The sequence below is a fragment of the Dermacentor silvarum genome, chromosome 5, assembly GCF_013339745.2.
Source record: "Dermacentor silvarum isolate Dsil-2018 chromosome 5, BIME_Dsil_1.4, whole genome shotgun sequence".
In the NCBI taxonomy this organism is placed as follows: domain Eukaryota; kingdom Metazoa; phylum Arthropoda; class Arachnida; order Ixodida; family Ixodidae; genus Dermacentor; species Dermacentor silvarum.
Window position 1 is genome coordinate 29142478 of NC_051158.1, and position 14551 is coordinate 29157028.

Genomic DNA, 14551 nt, shown 5'->3' on the forward strand with positions numbered 1-14551 from the left:
TCGGAATATAACCTTAAGGGACCTCAGTCCAATGGAAGCAACGCAATGAAAGGTCCAGCAGCCTAGCGTATAGCGGCGATAGAGCAAAACAGACACTCACCTAAGGATGACAATGACACCATCGAAGAGATTGAACCCGCTGCTGATGTAAGACATGAATCCCTCAGCAAGAATTTTGAGCAACATTTCCAGGCCGAAGATGCCTGTGAAGATGAGGTTGCTGATTTCCACAGCCAGGGTCAATTCTTGTGGCTGCAAGAGACCAGCGTCAGAGCGCCCACCGTTATCATCGAAAGATTGGGGGCATCTCAAATGTAACACGCAGTTATTAGAAGACTTCATTAGTGGACGAACTTCATTGGTCGACTACGATAGCAATTGCCACGCGGCATAACGTCATAATGGAGCTAAATATAAGCATACAGGCCCGTTTCATAGAGATACTGCAACAATGACTTATAAAATTTGTTGTCCATAATCCATTTTTCATAGCCCTCAGCTTAATCACTGTTCAGTTTCACACCTTGCTCTGTACAGAATAACTTTTTTTGACATTACTAACGAGAAATCCCTTTTACAGTCTGTTGACTCTGGGCCATCTCTCTTTGTGTATGCATAATCCTCGTGTCATAACATTATCATGCACAACCAACTGAAACTCCGCCCACCCCTATAAACATGTCCATATGATCAGACTTTGTAGGCCAGCAGCTGTGTTCGGGACACCTTACCCACCTGATCATGGTATTCTATGCCCATGCTGAGCGTGTTGACTAGGATGGCAGTGAGGATGCCCCTCTGGAAGTACTGGTGCCCCACCAGGCGCCTGAGCTGGGCCTGGCGCGCTTTCCAGAAGCGGCAGCAGGGGCCCCGGTATCGAACCCGGGTCGTACCGCTGCCAGAGAGCTCGTCCTCGTACTCGGAGTACCACGAGTCTTCCTCGTCCTCCGTCCCAGCTCGCGGACGAGTACGACGCGTTCTCGTCGTCGTGCTGGTGGTGCCGATGGCGATGGTGGTGTCGCGAGCACGAAGATGAGGAGGAGGAGGAGGAAGCCGACGATGAACCCGATGACGGGGACGGAGAGTCGTTGGCGCGCCGGTGACGCGATCCCCCGTGGGAATGAAAGGTCAGTTGCGGTGCTGAGTAATGCTTCGTACCTGCAGCGAGAAATTGGATCAGATTGTTTTTGTTGTTCTAGTACGTAGGGGGCATCGCCGTGTTAGAACCACGGAGGAAAGAAATAAACTGGGAGAAGGGAGCAGCACGTCACCCAGCCAGCCTCGGTAAGCCAACTCTCCGTGAAGAAGCCATTCCCTCAAAAAGTCCGCCCAACACGTGACCTCTGAGAGTCAGCGTATCTGGTGGCGAATTTGTTGGTTATAGGTAGTTTCGATTCAATGTGCCCTTGTTTGGCTGCTCTGCCGGGTTTCTGTCTGCACAGCGAGAGCCCGAAAACCTACCACGTGCACGCTCTGACGTGAAGACCACGTGTTGGGCCGACTCACTTGGCTTCGATCGTGTCGCGCTAGTGCCCCACTCATAGTCTTTTCCTTTCTGCATGATTAGAAGCTCTGGTCTGCTACTAGTTGCACATCTTAAAGCGTTGCAATGAGCTCGCTACATCCTCAACTTGCAGCGAAAGGACAGTGACGTCCACTTTTCAGTGGCTTCCGGCTCACTGGGGCCTCGGGTGCAACGAACATGCCGTCGAACACTCACCACGGGGGCTTAGCGGCTATGGCATTGGGCTGCTTAGCACGAGGTAGCGGGTTCGATGACCCAGAATTTAGTTGATGACCCGAGAATTATGATGATGAAATTGGTTACTCCTAGAATTTCATTTAATCTTAATGCCGACGGAGCTGCTAGTAGTTCTCACGAAGCATGAGTGCAGAAACTCATCGCGCTGTCAAGAACAGATGCAGCAACAAAGCTTCGCACGTAGCTCGCGCGTGAATGTCACACGATTCATATGGAACACGCCAAGTTTCCGGCATACGCGCGCCTGCATCGCCTGGATGGTTGAATGTCTTCCGGTTAACCTCATCCCTGCATTTAGCATCTAATTCTCTTTAAAGCGTTTGCGTACGAAGGTGTCGCGTTGACGCACGAGTGCAACCTCAAACGTAACTGTGCGACTAGGAAACGATCACTGACGCACAACCTTCAAAGGTGTCTCGGTTTGCATGTTCGCGACGGAAAGCGTTAAATAAGGAGAGCAGAATGCCTAATTCAATTAGGCATTTGTTCCTGCTTCATAAACTGCGGACCAAAAAAACATATTATCCCAGAAACGCATGATCCGAATGCAGATTGCTACTCAGCGTTCGGATAATACGTTTCTGGGATAATACGTCTTTGGCCGCAGTTTACGAGGCAGGAACAAATTTTGTTTCTGCTTTCAGGACGTGCCCACATGGTGAAAACCCAACAAAACGTTTAGACAAACTGCGCGTGCGTCACCTTTACTGAGTGTAGAGTAGAACCGGTGCATGGCAAAGTTGCTGGCAAAGCTCGCTGCCAGCGCGGCGCTCTGGGCGCCGCTGAAGGCGAGCAGCTCGGCGCAAGTCAACGTGGCGCCGCCGCCGGCCGTCGTCGGCAGGTGGTGGGACGACGAAGAACCGCTAGCGACCGAACCGAGCGGTCGCAGCTCGCTGCTGCCCTCGGGCGTCATCGGCGCTTGGAGGGAGACGCTCTTCCCCGAGCAAGCCCTCGTGGAACCGGGCTGCTCAGTCAGCACCGGCGGTGTGCACGGCCCTGCGCGTGCCAATCGCGATCGTTGAGAAAGGATAAGCTTAAAACCACAACTCGTTTTGTTGTTGGGCAGAATTAGGTGATTTGTTGCCTTTCGTGCCAAATTTTCTGTTTGTTGTGCGTATTAGAGCTTTGATGCGCTACATACGACTATTCACGAATTCGTACTCCTTGGTCGTCGAAATGGTTGATTGGCCGTATGCGACCACTGCAATTACCCCCTGGACGCGCAACGTGAGTCTCTTCGGAGCACACTCAGCCGCTTCGGATGGTGGGGGTGAAAATTTTATTGAGTCGTTTGAGCCTTATGCGGTTACACCTTAGGAATGGGTTGGCTGTTGGCTGCGTGTAGTGGCTGGGAGCTGGTGCTTCTCAGCGACTACTGAAGCCCAGTCCGTTAGCTGTCCTTTCACAGCCGGATCAGAGCTGGACACCGCAGCCTCTCATCGCTTGGATGGTCGACACTTCACAGCGGCAAAAATCGTGGGCGCCTGACCTCACCAATCATCAACTCAGAAAGCTACGCGATCTCTAAATGCATTCCTAAAATAAATAGACCTATCCGTTAGGAATGTCTCTCCAAAAGGAATGTAGCTCATTAGCTCGCTCGCTCGTCGTGGCAAGGCGAGAGAAAGAAAACGAATGCTCTTGGGCAAGCGAGTAGCGGGGAGGAATTACAAGCTACAAATACAAGGAATACAAGTATAGGCCAGTAGCGGGGGGGGGGGGGGGGGGTAACACGTGAACACGAGAGCATGTGCGCGCGCCAGATTCTTTAAGACGCAGGAACGAAATGGGCAGATTTATAGTGCTATTCATTAACCTCTTAACGAAATCTTCGCGTCACATAGATTGCAATGCACGTGCGTTCGACTTGCTTGCTTAATTTTTCGTTGTTGCCCGTTTCAGGCGCCAGTCTCTAAGCCTGAAAAATGTAGCCGCCTGGAAGAGGATTCGAATTTGGGACCGCGAGCATAAAGAAACACGTGCGGTGTTCTACCTCTACGCCAGGCCACCACCTCCTCCACTCTATAGAGATTCGCAAAGAAGTCCCGAGGGAATTGCACAGATAGGCATGGCCTCCGAGCTGGGCGCGCGTCGGCTGGTCTTGAGCGCTGATCTCGGAGGTCAGCGATTCACGAAGGCGCCACGATAGCATCACAAATAGATGGATGACAAATAGACAGATGTGCCCGACAGCGCGCGCACCTGGTGCGCTGTTGCTGGAGTTGCCGGCGTTGACCCTGAGGCAGGAGGGCCTCCTGGGCGACGCGGCTAGGTCGACGTCCGAGACCTCGGGACTGGCGTGCGGCGGCACGGCCAGCATGTGGCAGCACTCAGTCGCGGCGGCCTCGTCGCATGCCTCCTCGAACAGCGCCGGCAGCGCCGCCGCCGACAAAGCGGGAGACGACGAACAGGAGGAGCCAGACTCTGCGCAGGTGCAGAATTTTGTGGTGTTAGAAAGCTGCGCTCTGCGGACACCGCGTTATAGTGAACTAGAATACTGTAACAGCGTTCACAGTTTCAGCAATATTTAGGGCGTGTTCCAATTCTGACCAGCATCGGAGACAGTCTACATATACAGCTAAGGAGACAGCCGAGACAGCTTCGAGGCCATGTACTGAAACGCGTTTCAAACCGTCTGGAAGACGTATATGAAAGACGCTTCTGCGACGTGACGCCACTTCGCGGCGACAAGAAAAAGTTGAGAAAAGCATACTTTATTTCTATATTTTAAGTCTTTGCGCCTGTAAAGCTATGAAATACACGATCTGACTGGCATTAAGGGCGTAGGAAAGCGCGTCTACGTTTGCTTGTGCGCAGACGACCTTCCTGTTGGCTTTTTAAGCTTCCAGCTCAGCCACCGTATTGTTTGGACAGGAAAGTAGCCTGCATCGTTCTTGACTTCGGTGCTTTCTTCGCGAAGCTGTCTGCTTTGACGCCTTCGGGAGAATTGGAACGAGACTTAAGATGGCCGCTGTCCGCTTAGCCGCCTACTTTGCCGTCTACGGCGAGTATTGAAACACAGCTCTAGTTCTGGGTAATTTCAACATTTATGGGAATACGGTTCATGTCAGCGCTAAAGCGGCTGCGGTACACCCTTGCTCCCTGTGTGCACGGTGGTATATATTTAGGAAAACGGAGGCCTTATTATTATTCACTTCGACACAATTTCGATATTCATTATTCTCTGCGGGTGCGGTCGGTTAAAACTGGTCTATTTCAACCAGAAATGAGCGTTACTTGGTCAGTGTTAGGTCGCGCAGCACGAGCGACGCACCAGACGAGCAGTGACTGTGGCATTCCTCCAGAGGGCACCCGTCGTCTGCATGGTGTCGGGACGAATGGGTGCGGATACCGCGCATGGCGGATACCGGAGAGATGGTTCCTTCCAGTCCCGCTAGCTGCGCCTCTGGGTGGCTGCGTGGAAGGGCCCGGCGACGCTTCCGCCGCCTGTACCACCGTAAAAACCTGCGGGTACACAGTCGACGAGTAAGCAAAAAAAAAAAAAAAAAGAAAAAAAAAACCCACTCACGACACTCGGGAGACGCTTAAGCCTCGCATTTAAAGGAGTACTGACACAAAAGTTTGAAGTCGAGATAACTTGTGAGATCGATTTAGGTGGACACACACACACGTCGTCTACGAAATATCAGCGACAAATATCATCATCATCATCATAATCATCATCACCAGCCTGTATTTATGTCCACTGCAGGACGAAGGCCTCTCCCTGTGATCTCCAATTACCCTTGTCTTGCGCGAGCTGAGTCCAATATGCGCCTGCAAATTTCCTAACTTCATCACCCCACCTAGTTTTCTCGTGGCGAATACAGCTTAGAACATATTTACGATCAATTTTAAATTACGTGCGCGCAGCCAACCGCAAAGCGCAGCACTTCGCGACATTGACATCAAGCAGGGATTGTAAACAACCGAGAAAACGCTACGTCACGGGCGCTGCCGTCGGGGCGGGGCCGGCGAGCAAATTTCTCGCCGCTCCGATCGTCCCGGTGCTTTTCTTTTTCTCCGTGGTCGAGATGCTGGCCTCTTTCGCCGCTGACGGTGGCACAGAAATCGGCTTAATTTGTTTCTGACACGAGATACCTCTTAAAGTGACCTCGAAAGTGTGCATGCTATAAAACGTTGTACGATATAGTAAATCGTTGGCGTGATTTTGGCTCGCAAGCGGTCAGCGCAGCTGCCGCAGCAATCGTCTCTACGAAGCGGCTCGCCTTGCTAACGGTTTTCTCGACGCTACCAACGACGTCGGGAAAACTAGTCGTACTGTCAGTTATGAGCGACATTAATGTGCAGACGTTGATTGTGTTGACGAATATAGGTTCTTTATTACGAGCTGCGGACGGATCCCAAGGGCCGTCGGCCCCGGATCAGACGGCCAGCGCGAGCTAGGTCTATACCGTTTCCCAGCGATCGCCAGCTCGCCTGGCATGCTTGTTCGCTACCGTCGGTGTCGATAAGCGGGAGAAGTGGTCCCAGTTCGTGCGCGATACTGGACACTTAGAATGGACCCCATTGAAGAGCAGCCAGATTTTTTTTTTATTACGATAAAGACTAGCCCTTAAGGCAAGATTTGCTCGCTTCATTTCGAGGCGCGCGAGCTTAGAGCAGTCTGATGATCTTCCAACAAGACTATGTAGCCCCAAAGCCTGATGCTGTGCCGATTTTTACATCGCCTTGTATTCCGCTCCTGAATATGCTTCATTCCCAAAGCGCCCTCGACGAATGGTTCGTGCTAGTTGTAGCGGTGCGTATACGCATATTCATGTAGCTGTCGCTGGCCGCACTTTCCGAGTCGCTGTGCTTTGTAGTGGATCGAATCAAAAGTGGTTGGCCACGTCTAATACGGTGGCGACGACATCGCAAAGCACGTGCAGGCGTAGTAGACGCACTAGCAACACGAAGCTTGCGCGCTGGTGAGCGCGCTGGCTTGCGCCCTTCACAGTTTTGTGCGATCACGTGCCCACAGCGTTTACGATCCCTCTTTTCCCGTCTCTATGCTCTCTGAAATCGAAATTTGGACTGGTCGCTACAAACAAGACTCCAAATAATTACCTTTCGCGCTCTGAAGCAAATGAGATTTCGCGCCGTGACTACTGGGTCATTAGCTACTTATTACAGCAGAAAAAAAAACAAGATCGGAAATTTTTGTATCAGTACTCCTTGAAAAGTAGAACGCAATACCTGACTGCTTCACACGCTTCCCGGCAACTGCAGCTCATGCAATCGTAATTTTTGCCGGGAAATGCTTGCGGCGAGCGCTATGCACGAAAGCGAGCTTCCTGGTTCTGTTTTTTGTCTTTCCCCCGCAGGGCCGGCGCCGCCGCTGCCGCGGATGCGCGGAGGTGAGCGCCATCTGGTGGTGCATGCGGCGTGCGCCACTCTGTGATTGGTAGAAACGCGCCGCGTGCCGCGCCGTGATTGGTAGGCAGTTTTCGCTCAGGGTCAACGCACTGTCAACGCCGGCGAAGCCGTGCTTTCTGGTTAACAGGGCTCTTAAATCTATTGCTTTTTTAAAAAAGGAGACAGGTGGAAGCTAAGCTGGCTGTTCAGCGCCGCGGAAATTTGGAACCACCCTCCACTTTGGAAAGGCAGGGTGACGTTAGACATCGCGCGCGGTTTCGTCACGATTCGTTCAAATTCTCCGCATACGTGTTTCACGGTTTGCTGTTCTCTTTGTCAAAATTGGTACCGTTGCACTTGCCAACGCGCGACAGGTCGTGTGGTGTAGTCACGTGGGTCAGTGACGCGTAAAATCACGTCACCATGATGGTCACGTGGATGAATAGTATTCTGACTTTTTCTCCGCGGAAGAACAGCGCTGACATCGCGTTGTTTAATTAAGGTTGTTCCACTGTGGCGTTCGCCTTCGCAACACGAACGCATACAGGTGCAGAACGGTGCAGGCGGTGGATATCACGTTCCTGAGAAATACCAAAACACGTCTAGGCTCCTTTGGGTAACTTGAAAATCGACCGACCGCTCCCGGCCACTACGCGCTGGCGTACACCTCCATGTGGTCGTATTTTGATGCGTGCAGATCATGTCAGGCCAGCAGAAGCGAATGCAACGGAATGACCGTGACCCAACTTTCATCCGCATATGTACTTGCCGAGCACAATCACACAGGCGCGCGTCATCCCAGTGTTAGATTTTCACACTAACACCGCTAGGGGGAAAATCTGGTGCTGCGATCGTTAAACCACCATATATGCCAGATGCTAGGCTACTTGTTGCCATACAACGAACTTGCGACAATAAATGTGCGCGTTGGAAATGTCAAGCATCATGTTGGGCAAGCTGGTATCTGTTCATTACAACTATATAAAGGCGCCAAAAACACACAGCATAAACTATACTGGGCTCTATAGGCGCTCTGTCCCGTTGTATTCTCTTGTGTGCTGTCTGTTTTTGGCACCTTAATATAGTTAATAAACAGAATAAACAGAGCCGCTTGAAGCAAGAAGGACGCCGTTTAGGCGAATTCAGGTGCTGCACCGTCCCCACGCGTAACACTAACACTGGCACGCGGATGCATGCACTAGCGCCGGGCTTCCGTCCAGTAGTATTAGAATGAGACTATCGTTACAGCACAGACTCCGAGATTGCCAACGCGCACGTCGTGCCCCACCGAATCGCAGAGGCCACAGTTTCATTAAGGAGTCGCGCTGGACCTTCTTACGCCGCGCGAGAGCGACGGTATCCTCAAACGTTATCGATGGAGGACGCAGCCTCTAGCCGAATCAGCGAAGAAGGAGGTGGGGGGGGGGGTTGTTGTTGTTGTGTTTAACAACAACAACAACAACAACAACAACAACAACAACAACAACAACAACAACAACAACAACAACAACATAGCGCACCTCCGTTTGGCCCTCCGGCCGAGATGCGTGAGGTACTTGATGATCTGCGTGTAGCAGCCGGAATCGGAGACGGACGTCGAGGCGAGCGTCGAACTGGAGTGGTAGCGGGCGCGCTCCATGCGCATGCGCTCCATCTCGCGTTTCTTGGTCTCCGAGAACTGCGTCGCGATGACGACCAGGCACAGGTTGATCATGAAGAAGGATCCGATCTGCGCACACCGGAGACGGAAAAAGAAAAAAAAAGTGCACGGAGTGTGTATTGAGTTGGAGGCAGAGCAACGGGTTTGTGAAGGTGGTGGTGAACGACTTGCTATAACGTGAGTGTAGTCACAAACGACTGGGCTAAGTAGAACACTCACCACAATCAGCAGCACAAAATAGATCCAGTCCCAGAAGGAATGTGCGTCCTGTACATAGTACATGATGTCGGACCAGCCCTCCAGGCTGATCACCTGTGGGGAAGACATTGAATGGAAACTTGAAGTGACCCCATCTTTTTCTACCGATGAACACTTATATGCGGTGTAGAGATGCGAAATTCCCGGAATTTTTTAATGACCTGAAAAATAAAGGAGCCGTTCTTGTTCACTTTTCCTTCAGGAAAAATTGGAAAGAAAACTGGGTTTCACGCTGTCAACTGCAAATATTTGTAGCAGGGGAATTTGTATGCATATACAAGTAAATAATGTGAAAGAACTGTCAATTATTTTATTCGCTTGACTAGAAATACTGCCGAGCTGCCGCAGTCAACGTGACGACATGAAAACATACATTTTCTACAAACACTCGTGTAAATGTGTCGAAACACAAAACACGTAAAACAATAACACAAACACGTAAAACAAAGCGTAAAGATCAACTTCACGTTCTTGGTTTCACATTTTCGTTTTTGTTTCCGCGCAAAATTTTGCCTAAGGTTTACTATTATTACTCTTGGGGGCATGAAGTCTCTGGCCAATTTTTCAGGTGGTCAAGAATAAAAAAGAAATCTTTTTTTCCCCGCAGAATTTCATTCACTTTTTCAGACCATTCGCTTCTTTATTCCAACATTAAGCTTCTGTTTCTATCTCTTCCTTCCTAAAAAAGTACGCACTGCCAGGGAAAGGCTGGCAACTGCCACCTCTCGGTGGCAGTTGCCAGCCTTTCCCCCTCCCTATTTCCCTCTCTGTCCATTGTAATGTTTCAAGGCTGGTAGTTGTCTGATTTTCTTATCAGCCTGTACATACCACCTCAACAGACGACACGTGCACCTGCTGGTCAGCGGATGTGACGCAAATCCTAGCACATGCCCTCCGAGATGTGCGCGCCGCGGGTGTTGCCAATCTCAGAGGCCATGCATGGGAGCCACACTTTGCCTTTTCGATTATCCGTTCCCTGAGAGTGCCGGATCGTCCGAGAAGCTGCGTATGCAACGCTCATTGGCTGTAAGCATCGCCTCGGGAAGTCCGGGACAGTCAGGAACGGATAATCGAAGAGGCCCACTGGTTATCAACATTCTAGTTTCTGCGTCATTTCCGAAGAGTGGCATTGGCTTTGTGGCTTTATGTGCGGTCCAACATTTCGTTGCGGTTGGCGTTAAGCGTGCTCTCTATGCCTCAGGTGCAACAGACCAGTGAGGAGACGTGCTTACCGATAAAGAAAAGACAGATACTAATAAGCAAAGTGAACATTGAAAACATTCGTTTTGAAGGTTTTGGTAATTTGCTTGGCGCAATTTTCAATCAACTCATTGTGGCCAATCACCCCTGGAGGTACGAGCTGTGGTTTGAAACAACAACAACAACAACAACAACAACAACAACAACAACAACAACAACAACAACAACAACAACAACAACAACAACAACAACAACAACAACAACAACAACAACAACAACAACAACAACAACAACAACAACAACAACAACAACAACAACAACAACAACAACAACATAGCGCGCTTCCGTTTCTTGTTTAAAGTTGTTAAAAGCAAATTAAAAAGCGACACACATGAATACGTCACACATTGTCTTGGTTACGCTAAGAGACGCAGAAATCATTTTACTTTGCTTCCTTTTCAAACAAAAAACAATGTCCTTAAGTACTCCTTTTTTCCTCGCTCGGTAGCCGAGTCGAATGACCTTGAAAGTAAGTGGGTTGAAGTGGACCAATTTCAGGCGTTAATTGAACACGGTATGTGAAATATGTTACGTGTCGCTTCATGTTTTTAATGCTTTGTACTTCCATAAATCTATTAACTAATCATGTATACTATTTTTTCTGAAGTTTGATGTATACTGATACATATTGATGTATACTGATGTCAATCCCACCCTGCCACGGCCCCTACCTGGGGATAGCAAATAAATAAAAAAATAATAAACAACAACAACAACGACGGCAGCCAGCGCGACCTCACCAAGAAGATGGCGACCCAGGCTAGGCCGATATTGTCGAAGGAGATGGACCCCTGGAAGGGGTTCTTGTCCCCCGCCGTGCAATTGGTGTAGTACTGGTTCCAGTTGACGCAGGACGCATTGGTGGGTGCGTTGGCGCTGTGCGGCTGCGCCGACGCATTGCACATTAGCCCCGAGGGCAGGACGAGCTGGGGCAGGCCACTGCACCGGTGCATTCCGTTGTCCTTTTCCGTGCTGCAGATGAAGTCCTTCTCGGCGTCCAGACCCTGGTAGTACGACGAGATTGGACTGGTGGGGGAAAGGAGGGACGGACAGACAGGAAGGCGCCGTTAGGAGGACTCTCAAAAGACGCAAGACCTCGGCTGGCGTTTCGGGCAATTCTGACTCCTTTTTGACTCCGCCCTGTGTCCTCCCTCGTGTAATCGCTTCGGCAACGTTTCGCCCGCGTGTATGAAAGCTCGAGAGTTTCCGAAGGCTAAATACGCACTTACACAGTAAAAAAGGAAGTACTGGTAATTCTCTTTCGCGGGAGTGACTATACTTGTTAAGTGTTTGACTCCAATTTCAGTAGTTATTGCACTCCCCTGGCGGGCTATAACGATGATTATGCCTTGGTAAAAGTTGAGGGAACCTACTGCAGCGGATGAGACAGCGATGTCACAGTTGAGCTTCCAAATGCGTAGGAGGAGACTTACACATCGCTACGTTTATTTCCCAACGTGGCTTTAGATCTGTCGTCCTCATGACCATGCTTATTGGAGACTGATAGAGCAAACCTGGTTGCTGGTTTCTAGTGTCACTGCACAGCTCCAGCTTACGCGGCACGCTCTTGAACTTTCGTTAAGTTTACTAACTGGATCGGTTCTAGATTGTAATTAGCAGAATAACGGGCGGCAGAGGACGCCGCACACACGGAAAATAAGCTGACAGGAATACCATTGTCACTCCAGCGTTCGTCCTGTCAACTTCATTTCAGTGCGTTCGGGTAGTCTTCTCGATTGGTTCTTTTCAGAAATTGTTCATTAAGAAAGGGCGTGCCATCACTTTGTATTAGCATAGCAGAACCAATGCGGGTGAGACTGAATCCGCCGATCTTCGGAATGAAGAAAGAAAAAGGACCCCGACGATTATTTTTACGAAGGGCATACGCGTACTTGTAATGCTAGAGGGAGAACACAGAGGAACAGAGTCTGTCCTCATTAATATGCATGGTTATCTCGACGCGCATGGTGCAACACTCAGGTAGGTTAGTAGCCATGAGCTAGTGGTATGCTTGACACCAAGGAAGACGGTGAAAAAAGCGTCTCGGACAGGTCAGTAAGCAGGCACCACTCAAAGCACAAGTTACCTCTATATGCAGCTGGACTGGCATGTTAGTTTCAGCGTCATGCTTGGGCAAAGAACAGTGCTTCATAACGGTGACGCCATAGTGAATGACAAGACGAGGGCCATTCCCGTTAGCGTTCCTGCGACGATACTTTTTGTGCATCGTTCAGCAGCGAAACTACATAACTGGTTAGATGATATGGTACATTAACTAACGCATGTAGAGAAGTTTCTTATCGCGCAGTGCGTGGTTTGGCGTTAGTCAATTAAAGAAAAAAAAAAAAACGACACGCCATACGCATAATAACAGAGGGCAGAGCAAGTCTGCATAGACATTTCATTGTGGTCGGACGACAACGGTCGCCGTGCTTTGATTCACTTCCTTTACAACCCTAGACCTTCTCGTCACGTGACTTGACATTATCTACGAAGGTGACAGGTGACGTCATTTTACCTCTCTAGGTGAGGCCGCCAATCCGTCCTAGGCGACCACTTGGCTCGTTCGCCTTCCTTTTTCTTGCGAAGTGTGATTTGAAATCGTAAGGTAGGCCTTCACATGTCCCACGTCTTGCGGCTAGGCGTATACTCGTCACGTGACCTGGCGTCTACAAGAAAGGTGGCGTCAACGTTAACGGCTTCCTATAGGTGAAGTCACTAATCCGTCCTAGGCGAGCGCTATGTGCGTTCGCCTCCCGTTTTCTTGCGAAGCGTGTCTCGCAAATCGGAGCGTCGGCCCTTCCTGCAGATGACGTCGTGTCACGTGACTCGCCGGCCTGGAAGCCACTTGGAAGCTGCGATGTTCACAGTGACACGTCGCGCGAACCGGGCGACGCAGTTGCAGCCTCCGAAAAAAGAAGCGACCCTCCCAAAACGCCGGTGTTAAAACGAAGAGACGGACGGGACAGCATGCAATGAGTCACAGGGCCGGTCGGAACGATGTGCAGCCTGGATACAAACACAAACGGATCGAGCGAAGCGCATCACTCACACACATACACGAGCCGGCAGCGAACGGGCATTGACCAAGAACGCTGCTTACTTAAACGCCCTGACCCTCTCCGCGTAATACGGGCTGACACTCCTGCAAAGAGGCAGAATGAGAAGACGCACTGCGAGCAAACACAAACCGAATCAGCGGCATCACACACAAACCCACGCACACAAAACACTCTCTCTTCCGCTCACGCACGAACTTCAAAAACTCGTCTGCTAAAGATGCTGAGTTCGTATTCGCAAAACTTCTCTCACGTAACAGCATTTCCTTATAGGACTGCTCTTTGCGGATTCGCCGCACGGCACGGCAATGAAAAGTGTGTGAAAAAAAAGAGCCGACCCTAATCCTTGACTTCGGTGTCACTCGCACCTCGGCGTTGGTGTATCCTGGTGCTTTGTTTGGGTTACCTTCTCTCTCTCTCTCTTTTTGTGTTATTAAAGTGAACTACGACACAGCCACAAGGAATACTGGTGAATTCTTGATGAAAACGGTATAAACTACATTACACTACACTACACTAGGCCCGGCGACCTCGTCGTCGGAAACTCGACGGTATACAGCACTTGGCCAGGCGTCCTCGTCAACTACTTCCATGGGAACGGGCGGGAAACCGAACTCCTAGGAGCAAGCGAACGGAACTGGCGGGAAACCGCCACGCACATGGAGCCAAACCTGTACTGATGCGGTGGGTATCTGAAGTGCCCGGTTGTGTGCATTGGTGTACGGTAATTAGACTTTCCTTAATTATTTGTAATTATTCCTGACACTTAATTAGCTCTTTACTGTGCTAAACCTGTGCTCTGGTGTCATATTTGTCGTCAACCATAAGTATAACCATCGACATATACCTGTTTTTATTTTTCTATGATTTATTTTAATTTCGTCCCACCTCTGTGACAAACCAGAAGTTGCTGCGCAAGAAACAAAGAGTGCCACTCGGTGCTCATGCCACTAAAAAATACGCCTATACCTGTGTCCCGAATGACCTGCGCCGGCAGAATCAATGGACGCTACGCAACTGCACACGAACGCTACGCCAAATGCACACACTGTACAATAATTAACACCCTTAAATATCAAGAAGGGTGCAAATCGGCCTATAACTCACACTCTTACACTACACACTCTGGGAAATTTTACACCCTTATAGGTGTTTGCTTGACGCATGGGTAACGCGCCTACCATTAGGGCTTTA

The 14551-nt window shown here is 50.1% G+C and overlaps 1 protein-coding gene across 1 annotated transcript in view; it reads right to left on the minus strand.

Moving 5' to 3' along the window:
- Nucleotides 1–14551, minus strand: part of LOC119453202 (voltage-dependent T-type calcium channel subunit alpha-1G-like) — a 368827-nt gene that overhangs the window by 66468 nt on the left and 287808 nt on the right. The window contains 9 exon segments of the mRNA XM_037715224.2: nt 101–252; nt 736–948; nt 950–1158; nt 2465–2758; nt 3965–4186; nt 5037–5227; nt 8641–8849; nt 9000–9092; nt 11039–11324. Coding sequence (XP_037571152.2) covers nt 101–252; nt 736–948; nt 950–1158; nt 2465–2758; nt 3965–4186; nt 5037–5227; nt 8641–8849; nt 9000–9092; nt 11039–11324 — 1869 coding nt within the window.